Source organism: Lutjanus erythropterus, chromosome 17, assembly GCF_056507025.1.
Source record: "Lutjanus erythropterus isolate fLutEry1 chromosome 17, fLutEry1.hap2, whole genome shotgun sequence".
Classification (NCBI taxonomy): Eukaryota; Metazoa; Chordata; class Actinopteri; order Lutjaniformes; family Lutjanidae; genus Lutjanus; species Lutjanus erythropterus.
The window spans coordinates 10,319,540-10,335,874 of record NC_139333.1 but is presented as its reverse complement, the minus strand read 5'-3'; the positions used below and the strand labels follow the sequence as shown (position 1 = coordinate 10,335,874).

The following is a 16,335-nucleotide window of genomic DNA, read 5'->3' as shown; positions in this document are numbered from 1 at the left end:
CTTTTATCGGGTTTATGTTTATCTTCTCTGTTCTCTGTTTGTTCAGCCATAGCATGTGTTTAGTTTGTACATTTTCTCCTCATGAGATGAATGCTGTCGAAGCCTGTAATTATGCCGCCGTAGATTGCTGCTTCATGTGTACCAGCCTTACCTCGAGGATATGAAAGCTAATTCATGTGGCTTAACGTGGCTTTAATCTGCGATGGGTGATGGATTTGTTTTGTCGTCACCCAGTCATGAAATATTTTATTTGTGGTTTTGTGTGGGCGAATGTGACCTGCGTGCCTGTTGGTGCAGGCGCGCACGCAGACAAATACCTGCTTATCTAAACAAACACGCACAAACAAATGTCGTCTATCTCGAAACGGGCCTTGATTCACAATGTGGGCGAGTGTTTGCAGCGGATGTTATGTTGATCTTGATTGTTATCCATATTTAATGAAGTTATCATTCAGTTATTTTGACCCCTTCTCCTCCTCCAACTCGCTCTGTGTTTACACCTCCTGCTCAGAGAGGCCCGGCCTCAAACCAAACCTGTCTTCTTTCTAAGACATTCCTCTCTGGAGGGACAACAATCAGCGCCGCGCCACCCCCCTCCCTGCCCCTGTGCAGCCTTAAAAGGCTTCCCCAGCTGGCGTCTTTCTTGATGATGAGGCTCGAGTGTTTATTACTGAGCGTTCTGCTCTCCAAACAGTCTCCCCCGGAGTGGCCTCCCCCTCCTGATCACGCAGCCTGGCACGCAGGCACCGCTTCATGGGGGGAAAAAAAAGGGGACCTGGATGCGCACACCGAATGCACATTTATTGAATTTAAACGAGAAACACGCAGAGGCAAGTCAGGTCATCGGCTGCAGGACTATGGGACAACATCTGCTTCTTTGCTGCTGACAGAGCAGAGGGCAGTGGGTCGTGTAAGGATCAAGACAGTGTTTTTCTTCCAGCCTCTCTAAGCTGAACACACGCATAGAGGAAGATAAAGATAGAGGAGAGAGACAAATGCTAGATGGGAGCTGAATTTATGAGAACTTCTTAGTCTGATATGTCGACATGTTGCACAACAGACCTTCATTTAGTACACTGACCTGCTGCGGCCTGATCATTGTCCTCAAAGTGTACTGCGTCAGATGCCGACCCATATTTCATCTTGATTTTCCATTATCCAATCACTTAACCTTCATCCAGAGTAAAGTTTAAACTGATTTGTGCGATTGAAATAAATCTAATTTGATGCATTGTCTTTGTGTTGCAGCCAATATATTTAATCATTCTCCCTACATGCCCTGTATCTTACTTCTTCAGTCTCAACTTTCTGTCTTGTTGTAATTTTAAATGATGTTTTCATTAATTATGCTCAACTATAAACATATGCTCTGCATCTTTTTACATGTATCGTTCTCTTCATCAGTCCAAACAAGAGAGCAATCCACAAATGAACCAAGAAACCCTTCAACTAATCCCAAACAACCAGCTGCAGTCTGTCAACTAATCAGCATATTGTTCTGCTAATCAGGAGGGACGTACGGCTCAATCTGTCAAAGAACACTCACTGCGGGTCTGGATTTTCTGAAAGCTAAAATACAAAAAGAGACAGAATAAAATAGAACAGAGTAACTTTCACATCCTGTTTTTAGTCTTAAATATCGACCTAAATTGTACAAAAGGGCCCCTGGCAACTAATGATATCAGCTTCAGTTGTGCTTTGTGTTTTGTGCTAATTAGCATGTTAGCATGCTAAGTTAGTCTCTCACTGTCCATGTTGACTGTTAGCTGCAGGGGGAACAGAAACGTCAAGGATGTCAGCGTTGATTTTGACCAATGAAAATAGATTGGGGGTTAAGCCTAAGTAGAACCAGCGTGGTCTGATGTTCACCTGTTCACTTGTTTGCATCACTTCTAGTCAGGAAACAGTGATAGTCTTGTACACAAATTCAAAATTATAAGTTATGAATATCTTTATTTTAAGTAATTGTCATTCTAAAGTCCCACGTCCTACTATGACATTCGTGGTCTTTGAACAAAATGATAATATGACCGAAAATAACTTTTACTGAGAGTTCTGACTATGTGTTGACTGCCTTGTCTGCCCTAAATGCCTGTCTGCCTTGCACTTTTCATGTTTTGACTCAGTTACTAACAGTGCGTCCTCTCTTCAGGGGTACGGCGGACTGGTTTGGTGTGAGCAAAGACAGCGACAGCACCCAGCGATGGAGGAGGAAGAGCCTGCAGCACTGCAGCCATCTGTACGGGGGTCTAAAGGCACAGGTGATGCGGGAGATGGAGCTGCACAGCCAGGACAACCTCTCCCTAGCCAGCACTGAGACCCCTCCTCCCCTCTACCTCCCACCCCACCACCCCAGTCACCACCACTATGGCATGCAGAGGGTAGGCCAGCGCCCGGGGCACGTTAGACGGGTGGAGGAGATGTTCACTTTTCCTCCATCACACTTTCTCTTTCACTCTTTTCGCATTAGCTTGCTTTTCCTCTTTGCTTTGTCATCTTGCCTAACTAGGGTTCTTGTGATTGGTTTTTGAAGACGAATACATGAAGCAAACTCATACATGAACTCAAAACACTCTCACCAGTCCACTTTGGTGATAACTATTATCAGCACAATATGATATAAACTTTCTTTTGCTTAGATCCAGTCAACCTAGCCTTAGTTTAGAAGAAGATTATTAATCCCTCAATCAATTTTCCCTCTGTTATTTTACACACAAATAAACAGAATATATGTGTTAGTGTTTGAGATATCAGAACCTGCAGACTGTCATGTAGTCTGCATGGAAGTGCCACCTATCCATCCATACTCAGCGCAGTCTGGTCCATGCTGGACTTGAACCAGCCACCCCCCAGCTCTGAAGCCGAGTCACTACAGACTGAGCTACTGCTGCTTCTGTACAATCGCATTCATTTGGCTATTGGAGCTCTGTACTTAAAGGGCTAGTTCACATTATTTAAAGTGGGACTGTATGAGGCACTTATCCTTTGTATTACCTACACGAGATGGCAGTTTATTTTTGTTGTGTTATGTGATTTGGTGAATTCAACCAAACTAATAAATCAAGGCAGCAGAGGAGCACCAGCAGCTCCCATGTTCTGCAAGGTAAATTTACTTGCAAGGTGTCTGGCAGCAAGGTGAGACCACTGAAAATATTCTAAATATAGTATACACTCACACTTTAAGTTTCTTTTTAGTTGGGCCTTTTCTTAGGTGGACAGGACATGCTGTCATACGTTTCAACCGCAGTACTCCCCTCTGCTTCTCCAAACTGGGCGCAGCTGTATATGGCCGATACATAACGTAGTGTTGATAGAAGTTAGTTGGTGGAGGTAGTGAGTGGAGGACACTTCATATTCATTTACCTTTCCTTGGTCCACAATGTTCAAGTGCTCTGAATTGTAGAAAAGGCACTGCTGGGATTTGAACCCAGGATCTCCTGTTTACTAGACAGGCGCTTTAACCAACTAAGCCACAGCGCCACATGTTTGCTTCCATGTGCATCCTTCCTCTGTGTCCTGTTGCTGTGTGTTTACTGTTGTCTGTGGTTTGAGTATGAAAAAAAAGCTGTGGTGAACCAACAGAGTACTCTGTGTGTGCGTGCGTGTCTGTGTCTGTGTGTGTGTGTGCAGATCGTAGACCCCCTGGCCCGGGGTCGTGCCTTTCGCATGGCGGAGGAGGTAGACGGCTTGAGTGTCCCGCAAACTCCCATCACGCCCGGCACCGCCTCCCTCTGCTCCTTTTCCAGCTCCCGCTCCGCCCTCAACCGGTTGCCCCGACGACGCAAACGGGAGTCTGTCGCAGTCATGAGTCTCAAAGCCGCAGCAGCGTTGATGAAGGTGTTTAATTTTTTTTGTTCATACAGTAGATGTCAGTTTGAATTTCTTTTTTGTTCAGTCGCCAGATATCCTGTGCTTTGCAAAATGTGTGCTTCAAACTTCAGAGCTTCTGCCTGCTGCTGTTGAGACGACTTGTCTTTGTGAATGTTCATCAGGAGCAGGTGTAACTGTGCCCCACTAAGACTATTAAATGGTTACAGTTCAAACAAAGAGCAATAAATTATGCTATATTTTTGTGAAGAGATTTCCAGAAAACTACATCCTTTACACACTGTAAAAAAAAAAGAGAAAAGTTGAAAGAACTTAAAAAAATAAACCAGTCAGTCAGAGCCTTTTTGAGATTACTTAACTAAGGCCCAACGTGTTGTGTCAACTTAGGTTAAGACGTTCACTCAAAGTGCCGTCTTGAGTTTGTCGAACTCTACTTTACTATTCTGATCTGCTCATGAAGGCTACTTAAGATAAGACAACTTAAATTATTACATTTGATGGACTGGAAGCTGTATTCTTGCTTAACTTATCTCATTTTAACAGTAATGTAAAGTGTGACAAACATAATATAGAAATTTAAGTGAACTTCTTAATCTATGTTGATACAACAAATTAGCAAACTCAAAAAAGTTTTCTAGTCCATTCCTTTATTTTTTTTCCTTTTTTACAGTGTATTCTGATGTATCCCTGTCTCCTACACGTATGAATGGATGGGTTTTATTTGAGTTTATCTCTGTACTTGTGCGTCTGTGTGGACATATTATATAAAACACGAGATCAGCTTGTCTTATGGCGGATTAAACTCGGCTGAAGTATCTTACAGTAGCACACAGATGAGTCTCTCTGTGGCCGACTGGCCGCAGACTCGCACACACATGAAGGGATGAATGGATGCTCAGTGAGAGTATCAGAGTGTGGGTAGGGGCGGGGGTCACTGGGGGAGGTTCAGCAGCAGATGGTCTGTGATAATACACAGCGAATGCTCAGCTATCTGCTGGATTGCAGTCGGAATATTCCAGAAGTGCAGAGCTAATCCACTGACACACTGAGGTCAGTGCTGCTACGTAACCATCAGACGAAATCATTAGGGAGGCACAAGCACAGTCGGGGGATTCCTCCAGATAAACTGTCAGGCCCAGGATAAACTGTACTTCTGCAATACCAGTGGTGTGAGCAGAGGCCAATAAGCATTAAAACACTGTGAAAATTGATCAAACAATTCTTGAAATTGCTTTAGTTCCATTATTGGCATGATTTGGTTCAGAAAATAGCGCCGACCTTTTGTCTGATATGGCTGTTGACGATCATAATGATGTTTGTGTGTGATTGTTTGTCAGGGCCGGACGTTAGGCGAAAGCACCACGGGGCGACGTCGCAGACGGAGTTTCATGCCTCCTAGTTTCTTTGAAGATGACACTGTGGACTTCCCTGATGAACTGGACACTTCCTTCTTCACCAGAGTGAGCAGTGGACACGCTTAACACACACTGCCAGGATAAACATTCATTTACTTTAACTTAAACTGACAAAAATAAAATTCAAAATGCTCTTCGCTAAATATCTCAGTGAGCAGCTATTCGTTATGTCCTGCATATGTTGTGCATAAAAGCATGCCATTCATTAAACTTGAGCATGTTCAAACATGCTCATGTTGCAATTTCCAAGTTCCCAGCTGAAAATTTCAACAGTATGTTGGGGTTCATGTCTGTTGTAGAGTAAACAGTTGTTAAATTGTTGTTAATTAGAGCTGCAACTAACAATTATTTTCCTAGTCAATTTATCTATTTTCTTGATTAATTGCTTACTTGATTGGTTTATAAAATATCAGAAAATTATGAAAATTGTTGATCAGTGTTTCCTAAAGCCCAAGATCACGTCTTCAAGTGTCTTGTTTTGTCCACAACCCAAACATATTCAGTTTACCATCATAAAGGAGTAAAGAAACGAGAAAATATTCACATTTCAAAAGCTTTTCTTAAAAAAAAAATGACTCAAACAGTTTAATCGACTATCAAAATAGTTGTTAATAAAAACTGAACTGGTTCATTGGAATCTGTGTGAACTGAACGAGCACAGCACTGCCCACCGCCTGCAGTCAAACCAATCGTTCTTCCAAGTTTCTTCTGGAAAACCAGTCAAGACATTTTTCTTTTATGTGCTTATTTCTGTCAGGAAAGCTTGTAAAAGTGCAGCTATGAACAAATGACTTATAAATGTAATAAGCTGAATTTGACTGGCAGCTTGATTGAATGGTTTTCTTTCTTCAGCTCTGGGCAAAGCAAAGTAAAAAAAAAAAGTGATCCAATCAGTTGTGTGATGTATGGATTCAAAGCACTTTCTTCTGGTCCAAGATTTCACTCTACATACTGTATTTTTAGGGCTCTGGCTCCGTGTCAGGACCCCTTGTGCACTCAGCCTGGAACCCCTACTTACTTAGTTGTGTTCTTTGTAGGACGGCCTGCAGGATGAGTTGTCCAGCTATGCTGATGAAGTGTTTGAGACACCATCGGAGGCTGCCCTCAAACAGCTGGACGAGAGCGAGCTCACAGGAAGTGCGCTGGACAAGAATGAACTGGAGAGGAGTCACCTCATGCTGTAAGCTAATATTTCTTACAGTATTATTTATATGCACGGATGAACCTCTGGCATGCTGCAGGGTAATGAGGACACGTTGATTCACAATGCTTTCTTCATCGCCCTCCTCCTCAATCCAGGCCTTTAGAGCGAGGATGGCGGAAGGCAAAAGACGGCTCTGTGGTCCAACCTAAGGTGCGTCTGAAACAGGAGGTGGTGAGTGTCAACAGCCAGCGGGGACAAAGGATCGTGGTTCCCGTTAAGAAGCTGTTTGCCAGAGAGAAGAGGCCGTACGGGCTCGGCATGGTCGGCCGTCTCACAAACAGGACGTACCGCAAACGCATCGACAGCTTTGTCAAAAGGCAGATCGAGGACATGGATGACCACAGGTAACAGCTGCTTTCCTTGTGAGATGACTGCCCTGAAACTGAAGCAAATAGAGCCTGAAATTGTCCCTCTGTCCTCCCCAGGCCTTTTTTTACCTACTGGATCACATTTGTCCATTTGCTCATCACTATTCTGGCTGTCACCATCTACGGCATCGCTCCCGTGGGCTTCTCACAGCATGAAACTGTCGACTCTGTGAGTATATTTCACAGTGTTTATTATGATTGGACCGGTATGTCCTCTGCAAATTTGTGCTGAATTCCTTTGTATGACTGAGCACATCAGTATTACGACTCCTTTCTTTTTTCTCTTGAGGTGTTGAGGAACAAGGGAGTTTATGAAAATGTTAAGTTTGTGCAACAACAAAACTTCTGGGTGGGTCCAAGCTCAGTAAGTATCTGTGTTTCATCGACCATTTTCTATTTATGATTGAACTTTTAAGTGTTGTAGTGAAAATGGAAAAAGCTCCAGTGTATCCAGTGTAGAGCTCTAGTTCTATAAAGCTGTGATTCCCAAATAAGGGTAGTGAACCCCTGTAATTTTAAGCATTAATTAGTAAAAGTAATGAATGTATTGAAATAGTCAGTGCTAGCTAAAATAGATAAATGTTTGAAATAGCCAGCGAGAAGGATCAAAGTAGATAAAACCGTTAGCGTTAGCTATAAATAACGGATTAATCATTGAAATTAACAGCTAAAAAAAGAAAGTTATGTAGTTCAGTTAAATTGCTGAAATTGATAATTAAAAGTAGTTAATAGTAAAAGTAATAAAAAGTATTGAATAAATGGTTGAAATAGATAACGCTAGCTAAAATAGATAACAGTTGAGCGTAAAACAGATGCATAAAAAGTAGATAGCTACCCCTAAGTAATGTGTTAAGAAGTTGAAACAAACAGAAATAATTATTAGTTAAAGCAATTAAAAGTATTTGATAGACATTTGAAAAAAATTAGCTAAAAGTAATGGATAACAGTTAATTATTACTTAGCTAATAAACTGTTAATATAGCTTTCTAGATTAATAGCAATGGATGAAATAGCTAAAAGTAATGGAGAGATGGTTTGTATCACTATTTACTTATTTTCTTATTTAATTAATAATCCATCCATACAGACCATGACAGGTTTTAGAAAGGTTTTGAGAAAGGTTGGGAACTACTGGTCAGGTCCACAACCTCACCAAGCTGTAATGACACTGTCCTGCAGGAGGCGCTGATTCACCTGGGAGCCAAGTTTTCCCCGTGCATGCGTCAAGACGAGGAGATCCACAAACTGATCCAGGAGAAGAGGGCGAGGGAGAGAGAGTCCGGCTGCTGCGTGAGGAACGATCGATCCGGCTGCCTGCAGACGCTGCAGGAGGAGTGTTCGGTCAGTCGTTTATAGTTCGTTCTGTATCAGATAACATGTCAAAGATTGATTTAACGGAGATATGTTGTGTAGAAATGTCATATAGAGCACATTTAGTTGCACAAATAAAATAAATACAGAATAACAATGATCTCTTGTTCCCTCTGTGTGTGTGTGTGTGTGTGTGTGTGTGTGTGTGTGTGTGTGTGTGTGTGTGTGTGTGTGTGTGTGTGTGTGTGTTGTCTACTGCAGAGTACACTGGCAGTGTGGGTGAAGTGGCCTCAGCATCCCAGTGCTCCCTCTCTGAATGGTACACTACGCCAGCATGGTGCAGTCTGCCATCAGGACCCCAGGTGACAGAAGTCATCCTCCCTCTGTTTGATTATTGCCCTTCAGTTGTCGTTCTTAGTCGTTTTACTTTTGCTCTTGATTTTGCAGAATTTGTCTGGAGCCGGCCTCCGTTTCACCTCACGAGTGGCCTGATGACATCACCAAGTGGCCAGTGAGTACATTGACATGTTAACAGTTCGAATGCTCAGGCTCAGGATTTTGTATAAACTGTTAGATAACTACAACTACCAGCAGGTGTACTGAGGTGTTATTGTAGAATCTGTGATTATGAGCTCAGCTGTAATTCTAAGTGAATTAATGTATCAAGAGGCCGACTGAGCGGGACGAGTGCGGCATTGTTGGACCTTTTTCAGTCAGATTGCTCAACTATGTGGCACATATATTAACGTAGTCTGAATGATAGCTGTTGAAAACTGCACTGCAGGATCATGAATGTGCTGTAGGGCACAAAGGGAGTGGCTAAAAAGGAGAATTCCCCTTCTCTCACTTTCTGCATTTATAATAATTAAATGAGTTCATTACTTTAGGTGCGGCTCAGTCATCTGAATGCAGCGCTTTCTTCTACAAACACCTTTCCGTCTGGCTCTGGTCTGTAGGTTTGTACAAGGTACAACTCTGGGAATCACACCAACCTCCCCCACATAGACTGCACCATCACAGGCCGGCCCTGCTGCATCGGAACCAAAGGACGGTGAGGACGGGTGTCAGCGAACGCCTCACGAGTCAGGAGTCGGGTTTGACTGGCCTGATATATAAAGACTAGGGCTTAGGTAGAGCAGTGTTACCAGTAACAGACCTGTTTCAATGCAGCCATTTTGCCATGAAATAACAGTGTAAACAAAAGTGTTATTAATGATACTAATTGAGGTCTGGTTCCATTCAGGTCAAACAGAGTCAGGGTGCTGCTATTGTGCATGTTGTCTGTCTGGAAAGACTCTGCTACACTAAATGGAACAGGACCTTGAATAGTATCACTGGTAACATCTGTGTTTACCTTACGATTTCATATCAATATGGCTACGATGAAAATGGTCTATTTAGTGTTAAAGCTGCTGCACATGTGCTCGTATTAATCATCTTTAAATTTGACTGTTGTCATGTTTAAATGTTAAATATTTTGTTTGAGAGAAGACTGCAGGATTACACTGCTGTTTTCATGTAACCAGGCTGAATATACTGGATATTTTTATCAGGTTAATTAAAAACTAGCAAATGATGTATGCATTTTTTGTTTGTTTGTTAGCTTATTTGTTTGTTTGGTTGTTTTGAAAGTCGAGATGAAATTAAAAAATTCTTTTCCATCCCTTTTAGATCACACCCCCAGTCTTATTATTTACCAATACATGCCTTTGCATTTTTACTTCAAATTCCACTCATGTTTTTCTTCCCGTAAAACAAAATATGAAGTGTGCTTATATTAGCTAACCAACAAATGTCAGCAAATGATGTCATGACATCCACACATCAATCAGTCTTCAACTTAGCGGCACAGACGCAGACACGCCCACTTCTCAACATTTAAATCAAATTCCTCCCAACACTATACATAGCAGAAGCTAGATACTCCGGAAATGCTGTTTAATCTGGACTTTAAAATCCTGAAATATTTGTATTTCTGTCCGTGAGCCGTTGCTGATGAAGCTAATGAGGCTGTTTTTCATGTTGCAGATGTGAAATCACTTCCAGAGAGTACTGTAACTTCATGCACGGCTACTTCCACGAGGAGGCTACTCTCTGCTCACAGGTGGGACGAACAGACTCTTTTCTGTATTTATAAGCTTTTCCTCTCCTCACATCAACCTGACTGTTGCTTTCCATTCACAAACACTGTACAACAGTTGCTATAGATACTGATGATGCACTCAGACATCTGACTTTAAAACATTGCTGCTCCAGGTGAGGCTCGAACTCACAACCTCGGCATTGCTCTGCAGGTCACTGTCTTATAAGTACCGCGCGCTGACCGATTGCGCCACTGGAGCCTCTGCAGTCGACTGTGAATTGAAAGGACTTTGGACTGGATTCAGCAGTCTCACTTTCCTCCACAGGGTGGCAGTGGATCGTCAGGCTGACTGATGAAACTCTCAGTCCTGACTGTTTTCTCTCTCTTCCAGGTGGCCTGCATGGACGACGTGTGTGGTTTGCTGCCTTTCCTCAACCCGGAGATCCCAGACCAGTTCTCCAGACTCTGGCTGTCCCTTTTTCTTCATGCTGGGTGTGCTGACTCTTTATCTCAACAGAGGCCTCGGTCTTTAAAGCAGCACCAAGAGAGATTTTATTTTATATGGCGATAGAACCGTTTTACCTGCCTATATCGTAGATGAGTTAAACAGAATATTGTATCTGGGAGATTTAAGATGAGACAAGACAGGGTTTCCCCCAGTGCTTCACAGGCCCAGTGGCACACCAAACCTATGTTGACCCCTCACTGGGCCTAAGAATTGGGACATTTTATATTCAGGGGACATATTTTTTAAAATTTTCAAATCCCAAGTCAGCTTTAAGCACTGACTTAATGTAAGACCCTATGAAATCTTTAAATTCTCAATTACATGATTCCAACTATGATTATCACAGAAACTATAGAACCCTTCCTTATTGCTGCCCCTGTAAGACAAGACAAGATAGAACTTTATTACAGTATTAAATATATAGTGAATATAGAATATAAAGTAGAGTAAATGCACAACAACTGTACATAATAGAATAACACAAGAAGTAAGCAAAAATAAACTAAAATATCAAACTTGTACTTGGCCGTGGAAGTAATGTTTGTATTGAAAGTAATATTGGCAAGTAATAAAAAAGTAATATTGCACCAGCTAATGAAGATAATATTGCACATGATCATGATCATGATGGTGAAAAGTAATTAAGTAATAAGAGTCAGTGTTAAAATGAAGTGCCATGTGTGTGTGTGTGTGTGTGTGCGTGTGTGTAGGATCCTGCACTGCCTGGTGTCAGTGTTTTTCCAGATGACGGTGCTGAGGGACCTGGAGAAACTGGCCGGCTGGCTCAGAATCTCCATCATCTACATGCTGAGCGGCATCACAGGCAACTTGGCCTCGTCCATCTTCCTGCCCTACAGAGCCGAGGTGCAATGACTAAAAATCCCAAAGGCGTTGCTGTTCAGACCCGGTGTTAATATGAGCCCCGAGTGATCCGATTACAAGTGGACAGCTCTCAGCGCGTCTCCAGATGCGTTTTGAGCGACCACTTGTGATCGGATCTCACTGCCCTGCTCCACATTTAACTCCTACATCAGCCATCATGAGCCTCATTATTTTCAGCATCTCTTCTGTCTGACATGTTCCCTCTATTTCCTCTCAGGTGGGTCCTGCCGGCAGTCAGTTCGGCATCCTGGCCTGTCTGTTTGTGGAGCTCTTTCAGAGCTGGCAGATCCTCGAGCGACCGTGGCGGGCTTTCGCCAAGCTGCTCGCCATCTCGGTCTTCTTCTTCTCCTTCGGTTTTCTTCCTTGGATCGACAACTTTGCCCACATCTGCGGTTTTGTGTCAGGATTCTTCCTGTCCTTCGCCTTCCTGCCATACATCAGGTAGGCGTAGAGACAGGGATGTTTTTAGTCTTTTGTACAAAAGCATCTACTGAGAGGCTTTTAACTCCATTAGAAAATGAATAACGCAGGTTTTTCCTCCTCAGCTTCGGCCGTTCCGACATGTACCGAAAGAGGGTCCAGATCTGCGTCTTCCTGATGGTCTTCCTGGGTCTTGTCTCCGCCCTGGCCGTCCTCTTCTACGTCTACCCCGTGAAGTGCGACTGGTGCGAGTACCTCACCTGCATCCCCATCACGGACAAGTTCTGCGAGAAGTACGACCTGAACGCACACCTCCTCTGAACGATGTCAGCTGGACAGTTTCTGACGCCGGACTGGTCACAACATTTCTAAATTCTGGATGTTGAAGTTGAACATTGTGACTGAACGAGACCATTTCACCTGGAGCAGTATTTCGAGATTTGGACCTATTTTTTTTTAGTGTATTTAAAGGTACAACAGAAGCTGTGCACGAAAGCCTTCAGGCGTTTGATTAAAAACATTCACAATTTGCAAAGTCGACTGAAAAGAACCAATGATTGATATATGTGTGACTGATCTCTAGCTGGGCTAATCAATGACCAGTCACACAGGAGGACACAGTCACAGAGACGCCACTCCTCTGCGGTAAAACAGACCTAACAGCACCCCTCAGTGGCCAAAACGAACAGCTCAACCTGAGACAGCTGCAATGGATTCTTGTTTTGTACTTTTTTTACTGATGTCCAAACTGTTCTGTCCATTTACTGGATGTCCTTAGAGTTAAAACTCGCCAAGAAATGAAATGAGACTCTAAAATGCGTAAATGTGCCTTATTGACGCACAACAGCACAAACATGATGTCTTTTTGTGCCATGTATAAGTGTGTGTCAGCAGTTTCTGATGTTTTGGGTCCTTAAACTCTGTAGAAACTGCTTCACACATTCAGATAAACTCATGTAAAATAAGTTTTTACTTCAGTATTTGGTGGCTGGATTGCCATTTTGTTTTTGTTTTTTTTTTGTTTTGTTTTTTACCACAGCCTTTAAAGCACTTCAATCACAAATGGATTGTTTTATATTCACCCTGTGTCACATCAGTACAGAAAGCACTTGTATGTTAATCTGCTCCATTGTGAATAGCTGTTATTTAGGTGAGTTTGTGTTTTTTTTATTCAAAGTGGTGGCGTTTTAGCTACCTGACAATAAAAACAAAATGACTCAGTGTCAGTTTTTATGTCTGTTAATATGTAATAATAATCATTATTTTCCAGAATGATATCAGGGCAGTGAAACAGTTCACTTTTACCTAATTATAAATATAAAAATGGGTACATAATAAACATGAATTAACAAACAGGAACATAATTCTGCCTGTAAAGATAGCAGTGATAGACGATATCAGGTTGATAATATTGGTTGACTGATATATAAGTCAGACTCTACTCTACTTGGAAGTTCGGCATTTGCAGAGATTTCCACGTGAGACTTCCAAAAGAAAATCAAAAGACCTTCAAACAGAGCTCAAAGTTGTTCAGTCATCGAGATAATAGTAAACAGTCAGAGGTCGGAATTTCCCGAATGAAATGCCAAAAGTAAGCAAAAAACATAGCCGATGACTTTCTTTTAGAGGTTAAGCCCCCAGCAGGGCATCTTCTTTCTTTACATGAACAACACAGAGGAGGAAAAACAACACACAAGGTTTGTCTGAGGTTTTACTGTATGTCAGTAGGTTTTATTTTAGGCTACCGCGGGTGCTGATGTCAAACAGCTGCTTCTTCCTGAAGCTGAGGTGGATGGATTTGCCCCAAGTTCACAAGTATGACCTTGAGCGACATTCTGTTGAACTGTTTCCTGGTTGGAGGTCAGAAATCTTCAAGTTCTGAGTTGTCTGGAATGCAACATTAGCACACAAAGAGCTTTTCTTTAATCATGACAGCTGTTGCATGTTGTCAGTCGTCAGCATTTAAAACTCTGCTGCTCCAGGTGAGGCTCGAACTCACAACCTCGGCATCACTCTGCAGGTTACTGTCTTATAAGTACCGCGCGCTGACCGATTGCGCCACTGGAGCCTGCTCTGCTGAACCTTCTTGAAAATTGTGACACAAATTGTGACTTAAACAGGAACTGTTTTAAAGGGAAAGGGATGTCTAGTCAATTTTAATGGCAAATGTAGTCGACTGAAGCAAGAAATTCCTCGGTAAGTGCTATATTTATCAGTAAAACTGAGTTCTCCTGTTGGTGGAGCAGCGTCATCAGTGTCTTCATGTACCAGGATGCATTGCACGCAAGCGTCTGACACCCATATCCATGTTGCCTTGTTATTACCACTCTACCCTATAGCTATTACTTTATTGACCAAAACATAGCACTGGGTGCCAAAATAGTAGCACGGTTCCTGGCTACCCAGAGGTGGAGACTGTGACATCACTGGGGTTCAGGAAGAACAACAGATTTTACAGCAAAAGAAGTTTTCTCTGGTAATATAGCACACACTGAGGAATTTATTGCTTTAGTTGACTGATAAACACTGACTGGACATCCACATGGAAAGTGCTGAATTTTCCCTTTAAGTGTAAAAATAAGTAATAAACTGGTAAATCACTTGGAAGTCTTGCATGGAAATCTTGGGAACTGCTGAACTGGCAAGAAGTTTAGGTCTGAGTGAAACCTTTCCAACACATTTACAGTAGCCCTCATGAATAACACTGTTGTCGTGCTAATCAGTGGTTTGTCAGTGAAAAAGAATGACTGAAGCTTTGTTTCCCTTCAGCTGTGTGTGGTTAATCAAGATAGTGAAAAACACAAGACCAAGCTCCAGTGGCGCAATCGGTCAGCGCGCGGTACTTATAAGACAGTAACCTGCAGAGTGATGCCGAGGTTGTGAGTTCGAGCCTCACCTGGAGCAGTGGAGTTTTACTATGGCAAGGAAAAATAACCCTCTGATAACTGATCACAAGAAGACAAACCTGCATGCAAGCAGCAGCTGCCTTGATTAAAGTAAAGGTGTGAATGTCTGTCCTTTGTGACAATGCTCAAAAGCAGCACCCAGACTCTGTTTGACCTGAAAGGAACAGATCTTTAATTAGTATTACTGGCAACACCTTTCTCTACCATTTCATTTTTTATTAGACTTTACAGAGAGTCACCTTTACCAAAACAGCTGCAACAGTACTGATGTGCTGTATTGGTCAAACAATCTTTGGGCAGATTTTTTTTTTGTACATTTTTGGAAAGAAAAATGCAATTTATTGGGGAAAAAGTTTTCACACAACTAAATACAATGCATGAGGTTTTAAAAGTGTGTAAAAACAGGATGTTTTTGTTCATATAATTCCATTGTAAAAACCTTTTAGACTGGAAAAAGCTTGATAAATGGACAAAAGTCCATGTTTCACATCCTCAGATATTCTCACTTATTGCCTAATTAGGCCTTATTTTGGGTCTGTACAGTAGACTGATGATGCACCAGAAATCTAAAGTCAAGTAGGCTTTTTCAACCAAAATAGAGAGCAATGGCTGCAAACTTTTCTTTCTTCTTTGTTCATCTCTAAAATTATACTTATTCTGCTGTAGCAACTGGGAAAATAAACCATTTATTATAACTTAAAGTTCAGCACAATTTTAACTGTGCTACTGCAGTGCAGCTGACCAACATCACAAACAACTGATTTCCTTTTACATTTTCTCAATTTGAAAAGTCAGTTATTCATTTCATACAAAGAACTCACAGCTGCAGCTGCTCCTGTTGGATGTTAGAAACATAAAGTAACATAAAGAAACAAAACTGCTGTTTCTTCCATACATTACTGAACAGTCAATCTGCCCCTGTGAATTACCTGAGGATTCAGCGCAAACTTAGAAACGAGAAAAGCAAGATTTGTTTTGTTTTGTAATCGCCCAGTAGATGGCAACCCAAGCCCAGAAACTTCCAGGGTGAACTGAGTAAGAACATGACTGCAGCTGGGGGCATAAAGCTGGAATTACTGCAACATTGCTGTGTTGTTCTTTGGGATTTGAATGCCATTAATTCGAGCAGAAGGTTTATTAGCGTGCAGAACTCTTACTGGCGCTCCCTGTGCGTTGCTCTGTCCCTTCATCCCTTTCTCTTTAAGTGTGCGTGCACACACACACACAGACACACATGCACGTGATTGTTCTAGCATTCATTAAGTCTTGTCTGTAATTGAGTCTAAATAAGAGTGTACTTATGTTAGAGAGGAGCTCTGAGAGCACAAACAGAAGACTCTGCTCTGCATACAAAGTACAAAAGTACAACTTCTTTTCTTTGACTCACTGCAGCCTTGAATTGATTCTAAT

General features: G+C 42.1%; 1 protein-coding gene and 4 non-coding genes across 14 annotated transcripts in view; 2 read left to right on the top strand and 3 right to left on the bottom strand.

The window, feature by feature from the left end:
- Nucleotides 1-13,240, top strand: part of rhbdf1b (rhomboid 5 homolog 1b (Drosophila)) — a 62,384-nt gene extending 49,144 nt beyond the window's left edge. For 7 of the 10 annotated variants that reach the window (XM_084740061.1, XM_084740063.1, XM_084740062.1 and 4 more), the window contains 16 exons: nucleotides 2,153-2,381; nucleotides 3,631-3,837; nucleotides 5,166-5,288; nucleotides 6,281-6,423; nucleotides 6,543-6,791; nucleotides 6,873-6,984; nucleotides 7,105-7,179; nucleotides 7,995-8,156; nucleotides 8,388-8,488; nucleotides 8,574-8,637; nucleotides 9,083-9,177; nucleotides 10,155-10,230; nucleotides 10,601-10,701; nucleotides 11,428-11,581; nucleotides 11,817-12,040; nucleotides 12,145-13,240. In XM_084740061.1, coding sequence (XP_084596187.1) covers nucleotides 2,153-2,381; nucleotides 3,631-3,837; nucleotides 5,166-5,288; nucleotides 6,281-6,423; nucleotides 6,543-6,791; nucleotides 6,873-6,984; nucleotides 7,105-7,179; nucleotides 7,995-8,156; nucleotides 8,388-8,488; nucleotides 8,574-8,637; nucleotides 9,083-9,177; nucleotides 10,155-10,230; nucleotides 10,601-10,701; nucleotides 11,428-11,581; nucleotides 11,817-12,040; nucleotides 12,145-12,340 — 2,311 coding nt within the window. In that variant the 3' untranslated portion in view covers nucleotides 12,341-13,240. The remainder of the gene's footprint in view (nucleotides 1-2,152; nucleotides 2,382-3,630; nucleotides 3,838-5,165; nucleotides 5,289-6,280; nucleotides 6,424-6,542; nucleotides 6,792-6,872; nucleotides 6,985-7,104; nucleotides 7,180-7,994; nucleotides 8,157-8,387; nucleotides 8,489-8,573; nucleotides 8,638-9,082; nucleotides 9,178-10,154; nucleotides 10,231-10,600; nucleotides 10,702-11,427; nucleotides 11,582-11,816; nucleotides 12,041-12,144) is intronic. The other 3 variants (XM_084740064.1, XM_084740068.1, XM_084740066.1) reach the window with 2 other exon arrangements.
- On the bottom strand, nucleotides 3,407-3,480 carry trnat-agu (transfer RNA threonine (anticodon AGU)). Its single transcript has one exon. It is a non-coding gene; the product is annotated as a tRNA-Thr (tRNA).
- trnai-uau (transfer RNA isoleucine (anticodon UAU)) lies at nucleotides 10,375-10,468 on the bottom strand. The gene is made up of 2 exons: nucleotides 10,431-10,468; nucleotides 10,375-10,410 (listed from the first exon to the last, which is right to left on the bottom strand). It is a non-coding gene; the product is annotated as a tRNA-Ile (tRNA).
- Nucleotides 13,241-13,993: 753 nt separating the features above from the next.
- On the bottom strand, nucleotides 13,994-14,087 carry trnai-uau (transfer RNA isoleucine (anticodon UAU)). Its single transcript has 2 exons — nucleotides 14,050-14,087; nucleotides 13,994-14,029 (listed from the first exon to the last, which is right to left on the bottom strand). It is a non-coding gene; the product is annotated as a tRNA-Ile (tRNA).
- Nucleotides 14,088-14,829: 742 nt separating this feature from the next.
- Nucleotides 14,830-14,923, top strand: trnai-uau (transfer RNA isoleucine (anticodon UAU)). Its single transcript has 2 exons — nucleotides 14,830-14,867; nucleotides 14,888-14,923. It is a non-coding gene; the product is annotated as a tRNA-Ile (tRNA).
- Nucleotides 14,924-16,335: the final 1,412 nt, after the last annotated feature.